This window comes from Amia ocellicauda, chromosome 3 (genome assembly GCF_036373705.1).
Source record: "Amia ocellicauda isolate fAmiCal2 chromosome 3, fAmiCal2.hap1, whole genome shotgun sequence".
Classification (NCBI taxonomy): Eukaryota; Metazoa; Chordata; class Actinopteri; order Amiiformes; family Amiidae; genus Amia; species Amia ocellicauda.
The window spans coordinates 24,867,049-24,885,388 of NC_089852.1; the positions used below are offsets into that span (position 1 = coordinate 24,867,049).

Here is an 18,340-nt window from a genome sequence, read left to right on the forward strand (position 1 = left end):
ATTATTTATCACAGGATCCTTAATTGAGGAGTGATAGAGGAACAGACAGTTAGTCATCCTTCCTGAAGGCAAATCAGTCTCTCTCTTTTTTATCTTTGTCTTGCTCCCTCTCTCTTTCCACATCTCTCTCCCTCTTGCTTTACCTGGCCAATCTCTATAAATAAGTAAGTAGCGGTTTCCAAGGTAACATCTCTATGGAGAATTGGCAACCTGAAATCTTGCCTGTGAAAGAGGTGGGGGGTGGGGGGGGTAGAGAGAGAAGGGGCTGGACTCTCTGCAGACTTCTGTCGATCCGTCTCACTACAGTCACAGCACCCTCCTCACACCTTCAACAATTAATATAGCTCCTTTAATACACATCCATTGATAATTGATTTTTGGTTTGGATGTTGTGCACCTTTTCATCTTATGTCTTATGATCTTCTTCTTTGACTCACACACACTCATAGTCACACACATAGTCAATTTAACAAATCATGCCCCTTGTGGAGTTGAGGGTCTCCAGTACTGGGTAGCCCATACTTTAGAGCAGTCTTCAAATCAGTTACTAAAGATCACTGTGAAGATTAACATCTTAAGTCAATTTACTACCAAATACCTGATTTAGTTAAAGCCAGCAGTTTAAATGTAAGCCATCAGAGCAGGTGTGAAGACTGATGGTTAGATTGGACAGCACCATTATAAAGTGTAAAGTATATACTAGGTTTAGAAAAAAAAAAAAAAAATCAGAAATAAAAATGAAGTAAAAACCTTTATTCAAACAAAATGTTATACAAAATATATAAATTAGAATGTTTTCCAAAACAGTTTCAAAACTTGTTTTACAATTGCATGTGTTATTTTTATACATAATATAATGCATTTAAATAGGTTTTAATTTTTTTATTTATACATGTATATAAAATAGGATTAAAGTAAACTGGCCTGGGGTTTATACATATAATTCAATACAAAAAGGAATTCAACAGAATTGGCAGGAGGTGGAATAACACCAGCAGAAATAGTCTGATAGTTTTTTAAACAGATCCTGCTCCTTTATCAATGTATTCGTCCATCTCATCCGATGTTACTTAATTACAGCATGGTAACATCACATGCAACAACATCAAGGCTATCAGTGAGACACATTATTCCCAACCACTGACAACCAACTCTTTTAACACCTCAACTCATCACGACTCATTCCTGACAAAATCATTTTGTTCAGTTCTTGTTTTATTTTCTCCCCACCACACGCAGTTAGCATTCCTTTCAAGGATCCGCTAAAGTGAAGAGCTCACTTCAATTTTCAATAGTTTACTTGCCTTTAGAACTTCATGTAAGCGAGTTACGATGTGGCACCTGTTCCAGAAGACATACAGGGGGGAGGATTGCCATCTGGTGGCAAATCTGCTAAACTGAACTGAAAACAGTCCTCTCCATCAGTGTGTGCTGTGTGTATACTGTGCTAATGCATAGACATCTTTAGATGGAGGGCATACGATGCAAGATCAATTTTTAAAACAACCATAGTGGAAAAGCCCAATATGCAGGCACAGAACACCTCAGGACAACCTAATCCCTCCACTCCCCCTTAATGATATTATCAATAATAATTTACTTTGACTAATCATAGGAGAATAAATAAATATCCAAAAATATATACAAAAAGTGATCACATGATAAGATGATGTTAACCCTAATTACCACACTTGGTCAAGCCAGAGGAAAGTGTGGCCTTATATTTGTCTGTTCTGCAGGATAACTGCCTTCTGAATTCTGTTTTTCACAGGAGACACTGGGCTCATTTTTACTTCCTGATTGGAAAACCGCTGCCACCACCAGCTCACCTTTCAGACATCCTGTCAATGGAAACCAAGTTGGCCAGTCTGGCCCTACCATATACCATAAACAGTCATGCTACATTGCTGGCGTAATATCACAATGAGAACAAATCAAATTCCGTTACAAAACATGGTGGTTGTTCAAACAGCCGAGATGTACACACTGTATGTACAGAAATTACAAACAAATACCCAAAACAACCAATGATGATATTTGGGTTTGAGGTTTCTGTGCTGGGACATCCCTTATAAGATTTTTGTGTCAGTTTAGTGATTCACCCTAGAAAAAAATATCACAGTAAAACATTGTGAAGGACAGTGAAGTGAAATAAAACAAAAACAGTACAAGTAAAGCATAAATCTGCATATCAAAAGGATATGCACCACAAGGCACCATTGTAAAGGTAAAACAAATGAAAGAGAAAGACATCCAGTCTCTTTTTCGCTCAGCTGGTTACTAGCAGCTTATAAAATGGAAAGACTTCCTTCAGTGGATGTTTGACAGACCCTAAAGAAATCACTGTCACCAACCATATGTTTCCATACAAGCCAAACCTCTAGGTTAGGGATGGACAACTCTAGGCCTTAAGGAAGCCACAGTGTCCTGGATTTTATTCCACCACCAGATATTAATGACTTAATTGAACTATTCATTTGAAACTGGTCAAATCACCTGGCCATCCCAGGTCACTTGGTTGCTCACTAAAAGGTGAACTTGTGAAACTCTGTAGGACTCTGACCCTCAACCACTGGCATTCCCCATCCTTGGTCTAGGTGGATTTGTGCCAATTGAGTGGCACAATTATTACATTTTAAATCATAGCTGGTAAAGAGCACAGACAACATACTAATCTGCATGGCAAGCCACGCTGTGGGCAGAGGCAGTTACCATGCATGCCGCAGGGGAGCTCCCAGCTCTAATTTGCTATTCTTCTCACAGCCATATGCGCGTTTGCTCTGGCAGATGTGCCATGCTGTTGTTCCTGCTTAGAGAGACTGGATATGCTGACAGACTGTCCCATTAACAGGAGCTGAAGGGGTGGTGGTGGGGGACCAGGCTTTTACAGACAAAGAACATGACTGCCACCCATCCCTTCCCCACAAAAAAGAAACCATATTACTTACACTTCATTTTGTTTACATGTCCTGCTTAAGAGCTGCTTGTGAAAAGACAATGTGGATTAATATTCAAAGTAAACATCTATTTGCCAGGCCCTGGGTTACTATGCAACCCTTCCACTCTCTAATAGGCACTATTCTCAGAACACAGCATGGCCAAAATGGGATGCATAAAGGAAAGATGACAATCAAGTGAACAGAAATCCAGTGCAAACACAGGTAACTGGATATACTAGAAAGCAACAGCTAAGCCATCAGCAGCCCGCAGGTAAATTTAATAGGATAGTGAAATACAATCTGATATATAATGCCTTAGTTTTGGAGATTCTGCTGTCTGCTTGCTGCTAGACAGCTAAATCGCCCTTAATTACATTTTCATACCCACAAATATGGAGTTAAATTTGTCCTTGTTAAATTTTAATTGAGGCCAAGGTGGTTTCCGGATTGTGGCAAACATGACAGTTAGAAACATGGAGGAAAAACCCATATATATTATATACACATATATAATAATTCTGTCACAGCCACCATTACCACAACCCTCAGACCCCTGTCATCTGGTTACAGTAGTGAGTCCCAATTCACAGTCAGGTCCCACTTTTTCCCACATTGGAAAATAAAGTCCTTAGCTGCCTAAACTGTTTCAGCTGCAGCGATCAAGGTGATGTCCGAACAGCTGTTTTTCTGCAGCCAGTAAAATGTCATTCATCAATTCATTGCTCAGGCAGTGCCCAGAGCAATCCCAACCTCGAGACCATTCCGAAAGGCCATGGCAAAGCCTGCCTGTCGTTCTCTTGTTAACACCTTAGTGCCAATGAGGCTCCAAATGATGGCTGGCGAGTCGGTCAACAAATATGCCATACCCATGCAAGAAGATCCATCTTGGCGGTGACTGAATACTCAAAATGTGACACAGGTAAATCGGACACTCCACCAACAGTGCATAGAGCAGGTAAGACATGCAAGAGACAGCAGGAGCTCAGGTACAGTTTACACAATAGATGCTTAGTCCATCTCCCCCCCCACCAAGAAAAAGAGGCCAGGGAAATAAAAGCCTCTGATACTCAATGTGATCCAGAAAGGGCAGGAACACAGAGTCTGTGAACCCATGGAGTAGTCCCTGCATCTCATGTGCAACACTGTCCACAGACACACAGGGATGGAACTATTATGGCCACTTGTGCCCATTAAGACTCATCTGAAGTTTCTCATGCTGCCATCTCTTCCATGTCAGCCAGTGTCTGAGGCTAGATGACTCAATTGTTGTGCTACTTGTTGGCTAAATTTGCATATTAAGAAGCAATATAATGAAGATAGATTTGTTTTTTTTCTCCCTCCGTTTCACCTCAACCTTTTGTTGCAAAAGTCTGCAGCTGCTCTTATTTTGAGGTCAACAGATCCCTTCCATGGGCTTCTGTGACTTTGATATGTCAGTTGTCCAGCTTCCATGTTCGACAGGGCAGGGCAACCGCACTGAAGCAGAGACGGCAACATAGCTTGTGTGGATATCTGGTTTTGTGTTTGTGCCACCATATTCTCCTGCCTGGCTGCACCGCCACCCACCTCCCTCTCGCTGCACTGCCATGCCTAGTACCTGAACTGCAGCGCCCCCTGGCAGCAGGGGGAGTCAGAGTGCAACGCGGACACAGTGGTGTTTGAGGCACACGGGCAGGATGCCTCGGTTGATCTGATGAAACTCCACGAGCTGCAGCAGATCAATGAAGAGCGTCACCCCATCATCCATGGTGTAGTACTTCCTCCCATCCTCTTCACACTGCAGACAGACAGGCGGTTAGGGCAGGTGGGCAGACACACAAAGACAGACTGGGAAGACTAGGACAAATGGACAGAATTTTACAACAGTACGACAGACAAAAAAGACAGACAAGGATGCTTAAACAGACAGGAAAGCTACCAGAGAGACAGCCAAGCAGAGTGACACACAGACAGACACTTACAGGGATGATGAGGTAGTGTTTGGTCTTCAGCTTGTAGCACAGAGACAAGACAAAACACTTGGCATGTTGCTGGCTCTCCCGGATTAGAAACATCCTGCAGAGAGAGAGAAACCATTTAGGGACAGGATCACAATCACGGAAGAGACATACCAAGTCTGAAGTAAACTGGACAGACATCACATATAGCGAGAGCGACAGACTCACCCATCCACCAGTCCCTGCTCCTCGATCAGCCCCTGGGCCTCCCTCCGAGACAAGCCGCCATGGAACCAGGGCTGGGCCCGGTGAATCACTGAGGACAGCCGGAATCCACAATCAATCATCACTAATTAATACTAACACACAGGCACCTCCCTAATCAATCCAAAATCAATAACCAGACTAATACACACACATACACGCCATGAATCAACAGTTACTCACAGGCACTCCTAGAGCTCGGGCAGGAGTTGGGCAGACTGTAGCGCAGGGAAGTCTTCTTCTGAGGGACAGACAGACCAACACACATAGTCAGATTTAGTCCACTGAGAACCTGGCCTCAACTGTATGAGAAATGACCCACGATTTTCTACCACTGCAGACTCCTGCCCTCTCCTCACCCTTCCCTGTCCCATCTCCCGCGCCCCCGGTCCTGCTTGCTCCTCTTGTCCCTCCACCAGCCTCCCCTGTCCCCTCACCCGCCAGGCCTGTCCCTCTTCCCGCTCTGCACTCTGTGCCTCTCTGGCGTTCTCGATGACACGCCCCCCCGCCTTCCCAGAGAAATCCATGGCAACCAGGGAAGCTTCTGAAACACAGCGCTGAAAAGGGTTGAGAGAATGAGGGACAACAATGTATATAATATTATAATATTGCCTGCAGATACAATTCCAAGAGTATGTACATTTTTATGCTGGGGATAAAGACAAGAGGCTACATTTAATAAAGTCCAACTGCCATGGTCATTTAACTCCCCTTGTAACTCCGTTGATGTCTGGAAGCTGCCCTACCTTCACACTTGGGGATACACTCACTAAAGCAGTGGTTTTCTACCCGGTCCTGCAGGTCCCTGCTGGTTTTTGTTCCGAGCTCTCGATTACTTAATTAATTTAATTATGAATTTCATAAATCAGAGCCCTTTCATTATTTTAAACAGTATAACATTGTTTAAGGAACTTATCTTATTAAGGAACCAACTTTTTAATAGTTACACAATTTAAAAAGTCATGTAAGCTAATTATTTGTTCAATTAAGTAATTGAGAGCTCAGTTGGAACAACTACCAGCAGGGCAGGGGGTCCTGCAGGACCAGGTAGAGAACCACTGCACTAAAGCTTTCAGACAAAAATAAGGTAAGAACAGCTTGCCACTAATACCCTTCAACTCTGTCAAAAGGATTTTATTCAACGTGACAATTTTCTTTTCATTCTTTAAATTAAATTAAAACTAATTTGTTTCCATATATAGCACAGCATGTCACAACTTGTGAAAGAGGTTTGCCAACTTTATGCCCAAGAGGGAAGATTAATATAATGCGAGAAGTGTCTAGTATCAGAAGACAGTGGCAGTGTAGATACTGGTCTTTGTGAGAGGCACTTAGGCTCTATGCAGAAAAATCTCTGAGCGACAAACATTCCTCCGGATGTCTCACCTTGGCACTGTGGTGCAGGGTGCTCTCCTGGCTCCGAGTCGACACAGACTGCTGGAAGTTATACTGCAGTTGCTGGCCGTACTGCAAAATAAAACAGCCATTCAGGCTCAGCAGAGAGAGAGGGGGAGGTACAGGACACCAACAGAGAGCGCCAAAAGAAAACACTGAGCTTCCTCACCCAGGAAGGGAGGGTCACGCTTTGAGTGCGAGTGCGAGTACGAGACCATCCAAAGCTAGAGGATCAGCACATACTTCACAACACGAATAAGCCCTGCTACATATGTGTGCATACGGATGTCACATACAGACTGCATGCATGTGCCAAGCAAGCAGTGTACACAAGTGTCCTTGTCTGTGAAGGAGTTGGGGGTGCGCCAGACTGCCTGCGACAAACCGTCCAGACTGTGTGCAGTGCGTTGCCATATGGAGAGTGGTCTGTGGGCACTGCAGTGTGGCGTGTAGTGCAGTGTAGTGCAGTATGTTGCGGTGCGCAGTGTGTGAGGAGGGTAGTGCGGGACCCTGACCTTAAATAGCCTGAAGGCAGTAGTCCAGCAGGTACGTGTCTGCTCACTGTTGGCACACAGCAGCTTCATGTCCTGTGAGCGTGTGCGGTTCCTGCAGGGCTGTGCACCGAGAGACAGTGCGTCAACACACTTTTGACTGACATAGATGGAAAATATTTTTTTACCCGGACTGTAATGTTATTACACGGAGATATCTCATGCTTTTCTTTTTTTCCCCCCCAATTTGTAATTAAGTTAAATGGTTTTCCAGATACACATTTTAAAAAATGCTTGCAAACGTTTACCCTGACGAAAGCAACGGCAGAAATCAAGTTTTTATTTCCATGAGCCTCTAAAAATGTGGGGAGAACCAGCTCTTGAACTATAGAACTACACAGTGGCTGCTAAACACCTAGTCCAGTCTCTCTCCAGGCATTGTGCCCAGTGTCCTACCCTCTGTGAGAGCGGGCAGCCGGGCGGATTCCCTGGCCCCAGTACCTTGATGCAGAAGGTGTAGTCAGTGGAGGCGCTGTAGAGCTTGCGACCTCCTATGACACTGTAGATGTTGAGCTCTTCAAGATCAGCTACATACTGAAGGTGACGGGGCTCCTACAAGACAGAAGGAGAGAAAAAGGGAGTCCATTTCAATAGTCTAATCCCATACAATATATACAATTCTTTTTTTTTTCCTTGTATGTGAATTTGTACTTTTCCATGTTTCCTGTCATGTATGTCTTGTATTGTTTCGCAATTGCTAGGTTTCTAAATTGTCTTGGCAATGCTTCCACTGCAGTTGTGCTACAGATTTGGAAGATAGACAGTCACACACTGAGAAATACACGTCTTCCACACCGGCCCGAGAGGCATAATTCATTGGCACATTCCCCGTTTGCTGCCATTGCATTCGGAGTAGTGCAAGATGCCCTGCAGGTAGACATAGTGTGCAAAAATTAGTTACTCTTTTAACCACTTGATGATTGCACTTGAAAATAATCTGCGGCCCAGTACCTAATTTATAAGAAAAAATTCATGTATTTTATCGCTCAGGGACACTGAAACTTGCAACTGAATCATGTCTGATTTTCCCTTTGGGAACAGTGGGCAAACTGCCCATCTGATTAATTGAGCAGTTTGCCCCTAGGTCGAAAAATATTCTCCAAATTACAGTGGTTCAGAACAGATAGAGTTGTAAACCTCTTGGGAGGCACAATGGGTATTTAATCTTAGTGTCTTGACCCCCTATCTCATGCCAAGTTCCAGCAGTTCATCCCCGAGGACCCATTAGGTTGTCTTGCTAGGTGCCTGACCTTGGAAGAGCCCTTGGTGGAGCAGTAGAAGCCGGATTTCCTCAGGAAGAAGCAGACTCTTTTCCAGGCCTTTCGTCCCGGCTCCTTTATCTGCAGATGGCCCTGGATCTCTGGGCAGCTGCCCGAGTTCAGCAGGTTCTGTGAGGGGCCCAGGACAAGCAGGTCACTGCAGAGATACCCTGGGAGTATTTCACACCACCCTGCCAGCCCCCATCCCCCACAGCTGTGTCCCTCACACACATCTTCACCTGTGCATCTGTCTGTCTCACACACATACATGGCCCATCTCCCCATTTCACTCCCCATTTAACCCACCTTAGTCTGCCTCTCTTTCTCTTAGAATGCTATCCATTCTTACCTGAATAAGCTCGGATGAGGTCATGCCCTTATTGACGTCAGCACAGTCCGAGATCATGTCCTCTGGGAAAAACAGCTGGAGAGGGAAATCACAGGAAATCATCTCACACCCACTGACAGGTACAAGAGGAGCAAGACAGGAAGTAGTCACAGCCTACACCACTAGTGGGCCATTTTTAAATCTATATGGCTGAGGAAATGAAAATCTGGCAAAACAATTAACTCCATAACCAAATCAAATAAATAATTATAACCTCAGGTGGAATGAAAAAACAGAGCTGGACATCACAGACTTATTCCAAGAGTCGGTGATGGAATTACAGTACCATGGGCTTCTTGAAGAACTCATACTTGGCGAAGTTTTTGCGGAAGAGGAGCTTGCTGTCGCCCTCTAGTGGCCATGTGGCCTGCACCTCCACCACCGTCTCATGGTCCTCCAGACAGCGCTCTGCAGAGACAGACACAAGCCACAACTCAATGATCCATCACCTCTCTCTACATTACACCACTGTGCCAATCCCAGAATCCTGCAGGGCCTGCGTCACCCTCTGATCCCAAACATACTGCCTCCTCCACCTCTGTCTTACCCAGCCCCAGGGATGGGTGCAGTTCTATCAGGGCCCAATTCTCCTGGTCAGCACAGTGGGCTCTCTGGACCAGCAGGTGGCAGACATCGCGAGCCGTGGCCCCTGCTGGTACCCAAAGGGAGCGGCTCCTCCCATCCTCTCCGAACACCTTCACCACCTGCACAGACACACACAAGACAGACAGACAGTTGCTTATTCATGGGACAGTAGCCGACAGTCAAATGGGCACAGAATTAGGCGGCACCCCTCAGACTTCTCAATTGGTGCATCAGTCAGAGCAGGGGCCTCTAACCCCCCCACCTAGAGAACACCAGTCTTTCAGTTCCTGAGGCAGTTTCAACCATTGGCTAAAGTGGCATTCATTGTGGCTTTTGCTTAAGCCAAGAAATGGTTCTGTAGTTTTTCCACACCCGAGTTGGAGACACCTGACTTGACCGTATTACCAGGAAGGGAACAGAAAAAGGGACAAGAACACTGAAGCAGAACAGATACTGCACATTTGATTGCAAATAAATGCAGACTGGCAGGCAGATTAACCAGCAAGACATGCACGTACGATGACCTGCTAATGACAAGGCTTACATACATAAAGCAGTAGCACCACAATGGCCCATACAGCCTGAAAACAAAACACTAAGAGTACAGCAACCACAAGCGCACAAACAAGAGAAAACAGTGCCAACAATCTGTCAGCTAAACAAATGGCAAACTTAATCACATCTCACCCTCCCCTGAACTCCCTCAGTCTCTCTATGTTCCCCCCACCGCCAACACCACCTTCAGACCCGCCCCCGATGACATACTGGGTTAATAGCTGGTGGTTAAGTCTTTGTTTTGGAAGCAGTTTCTGTGGAAACTGTGGAGGAGTTAGCAGGTACCTAGGCCAGATAATGCTGTGCAGCAAACAGACAGACATGAGCTCAGCCAGTGGATTGATTACAGATACAACACAGCAGGGTTTCAGGGTTCAGCTAGGACTCCCTTTGCCTGGCTGACTACACCCATGTGCGTGCAAACAAGCTCTGGGTTTCACAGGCCCTGTCCTGCATCCTTCTGTTGCACTGCTTACTACCCCATCACATGTTCTCCCAGGTACTTCTGATTGCTCTAGGTCATTGGATTCCAAGAAAAAACAGGCCCTCCAATACAACCAGGGAATATAATGTGGAGGTGGTTCAGGATAACACCACAGGGCTCAGCAGGATTCTTATTAACCTCTCCATTGTGCTAGCTTTACATTGCTGATCCACAGCACCTTTTAACTTGGCATGGTAAACAACCCCTGGCGTCAGTGTCCCTTTACAGCCCAGAAATTGACACTAAACACAGCCACAGCCCTCTGTATAAACAAATTATTACAGCAGTGTGCAGTGTGTGTTCCCCAGGCTCTCATCCTTGAGCCACAATCGGTTTGATTCTCTGAGCTTAGCAATAGCTAGGTCTTCATATGAAATGCATACATTTCTTCCTACTGCCTTTTAGAGTTTTTAATTGGTTCCATTTGGGCAAGTATTTAGCTTAAGCTGTTGAGGTCAAGTTCTTACCCTACTGTTTCTGTGCAAATGATGGCAAATTAATACCTACATGTGTGAGTGAACCTTTGTGAAAACACAGACGTGTATGCCGTGTGGGTGCCTGCTCTTGTGAGAGTGTTGTTGTGAGCCAACAGGAGCGCAGCGCAGGCCAGGAGAACAGTGGAGAAGGCTGGAAGGGCCTACGGCGGGAGGCTGGCTGTTGGCACCAGCAGTCTGAGTGACAGCTCGTTGGGAGCAGCACTTAATTACAGTGGAGCTCTAAGCACCCATCTCCGAGGTGCCAAGTGCCCCCAGGGGAAAACATTCCGGGCGACAGCACAGACGACACGCCACCACAGACCAAGAACCGCACAACTGTCTGCACCTGCTCTGCACTGCGCCGACAACAACAACCTCCACTGCCAAGAAACACACTTCACAACACCCCTGTCTAACTTCTGAATTTGTGTTTGGCAGTTCTGGTTGGTTTGTTTCTTCCTCATTCCAATTTTTTTTTTGTAAAACACGATATTAAAAAATTTGTACTATGTATGCACTAAATGTGAGGTTCTGAGCAGAACAGCTGTGAAGAGATTTCATTCGGGCTCTAAGCGTTCTATTAATGTCACTCTCACGGGCGAGCCTGTGTTGTGCGTGAACGCGTTGGATCAGAAGCCTGTTTCCTTACAGACAGACTGGCGGCTCCCAGACACAATCCTGCTCAACAGCAAATTCTGCTGAGGCACACTTGGATATGTCCAATCGCACCCTCAGCATGATCAAATACCACCATGTTCTACACTTTCAGATAGAACCCCCCTACCAACTGTTTCATACTCCTGAAATTGACACAATGTGAGGTTGTTCCTAGGGGACTGCAGACATGTGAGGGACCCCAGCAGCAGGGGGTGTTGTGTAGCAGGGCTATGGTCGCCCACATTCACTTACATGTGTGCCACTTGCAGGGGATGTGCCGTTCCCCATTGGAGAGCCAATCAGGATGGGGGAATGAGAGGGGCTGCAGAGTTCAGGGAATGGATTGGGTATTGAAGGCACTGATGTCGTCTGAGACTCCTCCCCTTTGAATCTGCAAGAAGATTGATAGATGTTAAACACAATTTTAAGCGAGCAGTACTCGGCACAAGCAACCGCTAATAATGGATTACACATGGGGGGATGTCTTACACAATGCATGCAATGTGGCTTATTATTCAACTTGGCCAGCCACAAAGCAGGCGAGTTCTTACAGGGAGGAGACCCATTAAACTCCCATTTTAAAGCAAACCTAAACAACGAATTTCCAGGATCTACTGTATTAAGGATGTACACAACCATGACTACTGCTAAGTACAAGAAAAATAAAAAGGACAAAACCTAACAAAAAACTATTTTACATCATGTGCTTCTGAAACCTCTTCTGTGCAGGGCCCCGCTCCCATGAGAGTGTTTTCTCACTGTACGTATAAATGCCAGGTTGTCATCGGTTGTGAGGTGGTGTGGCAGTCAGTACCTGTTGTTGTTGATGCTGAGGGGTTTGGAGCGCCTCACCACCGGAGGGTCTGCCGGCATGGTGCTTGGAGTATCGCTGGGGGAGTTTTCCTGTCCGTCTGTCCCCTCATCCCCGGGTCTGTCCGCCTCCTCACAGACTCCTCTCTGTGGCCCCTCCATCTCCATTGCATTATCTGGGAAGGGTGGATGAGATTATTCAGCTGGGGCAGATTCACGTTAGACTGTACTGTACAGCAACCCTAAACTTTACCTACATTACCCTATCGATTTATCAGCTTTGCCCCCTATTTACCCCTATTGAGACTGCAACTTCATTCCGGGGCTGTTCTTATTGCATCAGGAGTTGTGCGCAACTTTGATCATCACTGCAATTTTTTCCTCGTTGATTAGCTGCTAACCAGTGCACATTGCAGTAGTGATCTGAACCCTTGCCACATTACAAAATCACCTTCTCTGCAGCACAAAGTACAGGAGTTTCCTGGAAGCCTCCAGTAGTAACAAAAGAACCCAGTGTAAAACAGTAAAACTATAAATTATGGAAAGTGGAAAACAACAAGACGCATTTAGAAAGCCTGGAATGAGTCAGTAGTCTTGGTATTAAAAGCACAATAACAAGAAAACCAGTTCTGCAGCTCAAGAGTATTCGAGAGTGTGTTTATGTGGTGTCGGTGTGCCCGTGTTAGTTTCTGGGCATGTTGGGGAGGGGGGAGGATCTATGCATGCATTCGGCATACGAGTCACACGTTTGTTTTTCTGGGTTGTTTACATCCCCAGAGAAGTCGAACACCTGTCGTCCATTAAAAAAAATACAAAAAATAGGTAAAATAAATAAATAACATTAAAATTAAAAGCCATTCAGGAGCTCTCCTTAAGTTTCACATTTGGGGGGATTAGTAAACCCAAGTTTGCTGTGGGCTGCCTGTTTTGGATTATGAGAACGGATATATGCTTGTGTGTTTATAGGGGACAAAGACCAAAGACCAGAAAAGTGTCGTTTTCCTTATCTGCATCCCTTACAGAGGGTCCTGCTGTCTATTTACAAGCATGTGGCAAGTCAGTGCTGGGCTGTGTCTCCTTGTGTGTGTGTGTGTGTGTGTGTGTGTGTGTTACTGTAAAGGGCCATGTGCATGCTTGCGTTTTTGTATGTGGCTTAGCAGGAGGATTTGTGTTCCGTTGTCGTTTTGTGGTCCAGTTTCTGGGCCTGCCTTGTACACACAATGTCTCTCTTAGCTCAAAGCAGTGTAAACAGGAGTTTTTCAACCAAGTCATATCCTCGGCTGGCAAACTGCCATCCAAGAATAGCACGCACAAAAAAGGCAAAATAATGGCCTGTGAGGTCACTTTTCTTTGCACGTTGCATGGCAGTGAAACAACGCGTTTTTCTTTTTTTCTAGGCTGTGACAACTTATGCAACTTACGTTATTGTATTATGATCATTATGATTTATAAAAAACAACTCTGGTTCACCTCAGAAAGAATGCAGACTGGCTGCACATTCTTGCAAGAAACAAGTTGCTGAGATTAAGACAATTACCTCACTTTGCTTGCATAATGTTCGGATGGCAAATTCCAGGAACCAGAAAAGGGGGTTGAGAAGAGTATTTTGCTCCACAAAAGGCCATTGTTACTCTCCAACTGTACAAAGACTGCCAGACAGACCACCCCCTTCTGTACACAAGGTAGTTCTCATGTGGTCCTGTCTGACTGGGAAGGTGCAAGCAGCATCTCATGGATATTGACTATACGGGCAATTTACAACCCCTAAAGACTACAAACACACAGTCACAGAGAGAGCAGGTAAAACAGAGATCAGTTCCTTAGTCAGTTGATTGATGAACTCGATAAAAGACCTGCTCATTTGAGACGAGCCGGCACCTTGCGGATGCCTTGCGTCAGCAATAACATGCCTATTGGCTACGCAGACGTCCGCGGTGCTCACAGGCAGAGGTGTGCCCCAGTTCAACTTGCACCACATTGTTGAGAGAGAGAGAGACAGACAGACACACAGAGGGTACAGAGTACAGGTGAATGGGGGGGCATCTGGAATCTGGATCGGGAATTAGGCAAGTGCTCCGTCATTAACTTCTGTACTGAACATCTTCATGCAGAAAGTGTGCCTTCTACTCCATAGTGAATATAGCAACAGTTCATTTGTAACACACAAGTGTACACACATTTCATTTGTCACCTCAAACTAACACTGAATACATTACTGCCTGTTGTCTAGCTGACCCTGGATCATGACCCTGTCTGAACTCCCCATCAGGCATTGTAACTGCAGTGAACTACCCTGATGTGGCAGATCACCTGCCTCGCTGGAGTGAGGGCCGGCAGCGCTGTGCGTTGGTGTGCTGTGTGTCTGCCCCCGCTGCAAGCACTGCCACTCCGGGACTGCCATCTGCAACAACTGACACGACTACAAGTGTCACCAGCCCCTGCACTGAGTGGGCAGTTTAATTTGGATGGCAAGAGCCTCATCATTAACGAGCTCTAACAGTCACAATGAATGAGCAAAAGCAAGGGCTTGGATTTCTGTTTTCAGTTTCCACTACTGATCTCATCTGACCCTACTTTGACCATGCTTCCTTGAACTAGCTGGCAGAAAATCTATCACTGGGCATTTTTTCCAAATAGACCCATACACTATGTTAATGGTGATTAAAAAACTCCCGTCATACTTCCATAGTATAACAAAAAAACAACATTGAGGAAATTCCTCCTGGTTTACTGGCATGATTTAACTTCTGATTTGCCGTTAGGAAACTTGAATAAATAGAACAGAAGCCAACAAAATTAGGATTTTCCAGGTAGTTTAAAAAAAAAAAAAAAAAAAGGCCACATTTCACCTGCTAAGCCCTAGCCTTGCTAATTTCATATCGTATTTGATGCCAGTTGATTTGGGGGGGAGGGGGGTGTTGTGGAGATGATGACAGAGGCGATTCTGAGACCAGTTGAGGCAAGACCGAGCCGAGACTAAAACAAAGCCAACAACCCCCCGCCTCCCTCTGACTCACTGCCAGCACATCTCATACTGAAACCTACTGTCTCAGCCTCCCAGGAACCTTCTTTCACAATCACACACACACAGGTGTGAAGTAGGTGAAGTAGTATTGCTCTGGGTGCAGAAGGATTCACAAATTCCCTGGTAACGGATTATGCAATTGTAAGGAAAGAAAAAATAAATGGCCTCGATTCTGTGACGAGTGTCTGTCTGAACCCCCCCCTCCACCACTCCTTCCTCACACATGTTCACACATTACCAGGCTAGACTGGGGCCTTCACATAGATCTGCAGATTAGATCACTCACACACAACCTGAAGAGGGCCGACTGTCAACTGCAGGCAAACACCCGGAACTACCGAAGACAAATTACCGTTTCACTTTCCGTCGTCATTATAAGAGAACAGTCAAGTTTTTTCCTACAGCGTTAATCATGAAAATGTTTTTGGTTCATTTGTTTTTAGGGAGATCGCAGACCAGTCTCAATTGATTGCCAGGGCCAGATAGCACAGAGTCCTTTTGGTTTCTCGAACCCCCCCCCCCAAAAAAAAGAATCGGCTAAGAGGGTGAACCCGTTGTAGTTCCGACCCTAATCTCAGTGCCTCTAGGGTCTAGACGCACACCTGTGTCAATACTCTGAGCACCAGCCACATCACACAGCTATAGGCATCAAACTCTGCTACTTTTCCCAACACAAGTTTCAAAGGCAGCACAGTCACAAAACAACAATTGCTTTGATGACCAACCCTATGCACAGCTCATTCGTTTCGATCCCCTGCAGTTGCTCCCAGGGAGTCACAGGTTCTCCACAATGTTTCAATCCAATTTACTTAATGGGACGCATTATTTGCTTAATGAGAACAAACTACCATGTTCCTTGAGTTTTTTCCCCCTCCTCTGTTTGAAGCTAAATACAGAAATTAATAGATGGTGTCACTCCAGGACCAGAGCTGCATATCACCCGCCCCAAGTCCGCACACCTCAATCGTTTTTGCCTTCTTCCTCCCTGCGCTTTGCACCTTTTTCAGTTCATTATGGTTCATATCCCTGTTCTTTATCCACCGCTACATGAGGACATAACTCACCCTTCAGGCAAGCAGAAAGGACAGAGAAACAATAACAAAGAAACATTGTCGCCGTTTTTCAAATTCCTCAAGATGCGTGAAGCAGAAAAAATAAAATCGGGAAAAAAGAATAAAAAAAAGTTTGGCTAACACTTAAGAATGAGTTAAACAAAAGAAATGTTTAGATTGTGGCTTAACTGCTGCATGTGGACCGACCCACCCCCCAGCATTAGGTGGAAGCATTAAGTTCCCACCAGGTTTTATCTCAAGCCTCGTACAGGTCTGACAGCCAATAAATAAATCGGCATTATTCGTATCTAAGATTTGTACTTACTCCTATCTCATGCTGACCACACTACAGAACAACAGAGCAAGACACGGAAAATGTTCAATCCTGTCAGCTTCTATAAGTGGAGATCTACACTTTCTGAGTGCAAGTGGAATTGACACTTTATTCTGTGGGGAAATGGAGGACTCCAGTGCTGCATGTTGTTATAACCAAAGTAGAAAACCTACAGGGAACTCCTGAAGACTCTACAGGTTTTAACATCTGGTACAATCTGAACAGCCTAGTGTCACTTTACCAGAGAATCATAGGGGTCAGAAAAAATCCCAGCACTTTAAATACAGGCAAACGAGGTTGTGCACCAACTCAGAAGAAAACAAAACTGATCAGAACAGAACAGAATCAACTCTGAGGAAAACTGCAGTGTGTGTGGGTGGGCATGGTCTTTTCTAAGAAAGGAAGTACAAAACCTCTAACAGAAACGGTCTCCAACTGAAGCATCTCAAGGTACATTGTAATTAGACAGGAAAAAGGCAGGAATTGAACTAAGAACAGCCACAAGCCCACTCCAAACTATATTCCCAAAAGAAACGCGCATTATGTACTTAATATAGTAGTAAGAAACTCCGCTTCAATCAAAGAGCAGACCGTCAACTTACCTTGTGGAAGCGTGAGGGAAGGAGGCAAAGCCGACAGTGGGGCTGATGATTACCTGCAACCGGGCGATCCTGTTCTCTACCCGGGACTACCTGTCATTACCATAGCCGCTCCCGCTGTCGTCACTGTGGGAGGAGCCCCGGGTCCGCTTACCTGTCGGGGGAACCGAACCGCTGCGCTCAGGACACCGCGGCGGGCCGGCAGGGCGCCTGCTCTGGAGAGCGCAAGTTGCGGGTCCGGGGGTCTCTTCCACGGTGCACTTCATGTCGGCGTGGCTGTCGAGGGAAGGGGCCGGGCCGGGCCGGGCCGGGAGCACAGCCGGCGATCAGCGCACAGGTGACGCCAGGTGTGCGCTAACCCCGGAAATGCACAAGCGCGCTGCTCTAGCACATACCACAGCATGGAGTTTAGTGGAGGAATAAAGATACATAAAGAAACAAACACACACACTAACTGGCATCCTTTTCGACATGTCCTCCCCACCGCGACCCTGTGTTTTGTTTAAATGGCGCGTTTCCTCTTGATCCCCGGCGTGGAGCGGTGTACCTGCTGGACGGCCGCCAGCACAGGACGAGGTGTGTTGGGGTAAACTCAGTACCCGGAGCCTCCACTGGCGCAACACAATGGGCGCTCAAGTCAGGACACGACTCCGTCTCGCAGCCTTTGTGTGTAACTGTGGAAGTGATGAAACTGAAGGAGGGTAACCTAGTCCATCACTCACAGCAGATAGCAACTTCAATATTTCGGCCCTAATACTGATAATACGTTTGCTTTATTGTTCAATTAAAATGACCAGACAGCATGATGAAGTCGTTTAATATTGTTATTTATTATTACTCTGTTCTTCTGATATAATCATTGTCCATTTGACCTATGTCCTATCGCGTCAAACATAAGTGAGCAGCTGATTGTAACACACATGTGATCAGTGGAGATAATAGCAGTGCCTCAAAAGCAGTGATATGAGTATGTGTATGTAGGGATAGTCGTGTATGTAGACTTCAATTTAGTGTATCAGTCATTAGAGTA

General features: G+C 45.6%; 1 protein-coding gene across 3 annotated transcripts; it reads right to left on the bottom strand.

Annotated features, from left to right (window-relative positions):
• Window positions 1-732: 732 nt before the first annotated feature.
• Window positions 733-17,872, bottom strand: grb7 (growth factor receptor bound protein 7). Of its 3 annotated transcripts, none has more exons than XM_066698631.1 (15): window positions 17,465-17,872; window positions 12,305-12,476; window positions 11,743-11,881; window positions 9,281-9,437; window positions 9,020-9,141; window positions 8,695-8,769; window positions 8,337-8,474; window positions 7,528-7,638; window positions 7,051-7,149; window positions 6,527-6,607; window positions 5,500-5,697; window positions 5,324-5,381; window positions 5,105-5,192; window positions 4,901-4,994; window positions 733-4,716 (listed from the first exon to the last, which is right to left on the bottom strand). In XM_066698631.1, exons 1-15 carry the CDS (start codon window positions 17,574-17,576, stop codon window positions 4,570-4,572), a joined length of 1,791 nt encoding a protein of 596 aa, XP_066554728.1. In that variant the 5' UTR covers window positions 17,577-17,872; the 3' UTR covers window positions 733-4,569. The 3 variants fall into 3 exon arrangements, with proteins under 3 accessions (XP_066554728.1, XP_066554729.1, XP_066554731.1); XM_066698632.1 differs by having other exon boundaries at window positions 5,578-5,697; window positions 17,465-17,870; XM_066698634.1 differs by lacking the exon at window positions 17,465-17,872 and adding an exon at window positions 17,314-17,404.
• Window positions 17,873-18,340: the final 468 nt, after the last annotated feature.

What these genes read in the sequence shown, in the direction of transcription:
- grb7 (XM_066698631.1), bottom strand. Translation starts at nt 17,576, where the DNA reads ATGAAGTGCACCGTGGAAGAGACCCCCGGACCCGCAACTTGCGCTCTC. An exon ending in CTCAGCATCAACAACAACAG is followed by an intron (nt 11,882 to 12,304) that starts GTACTGACTGCC and finishes ATCTTCTTGCAG; the next exon opens with ATTCAAAGGGGAGGAGTCTC. An exon ending in ACTACACCTTCTGCATCAAG is followed by an intron (nt 7,150 to 7,527) that starts GTACTGGGGCCA and finishes CTCGGTGCACAG; the next exon opens with CCCTGCAGGAACCGCACACG.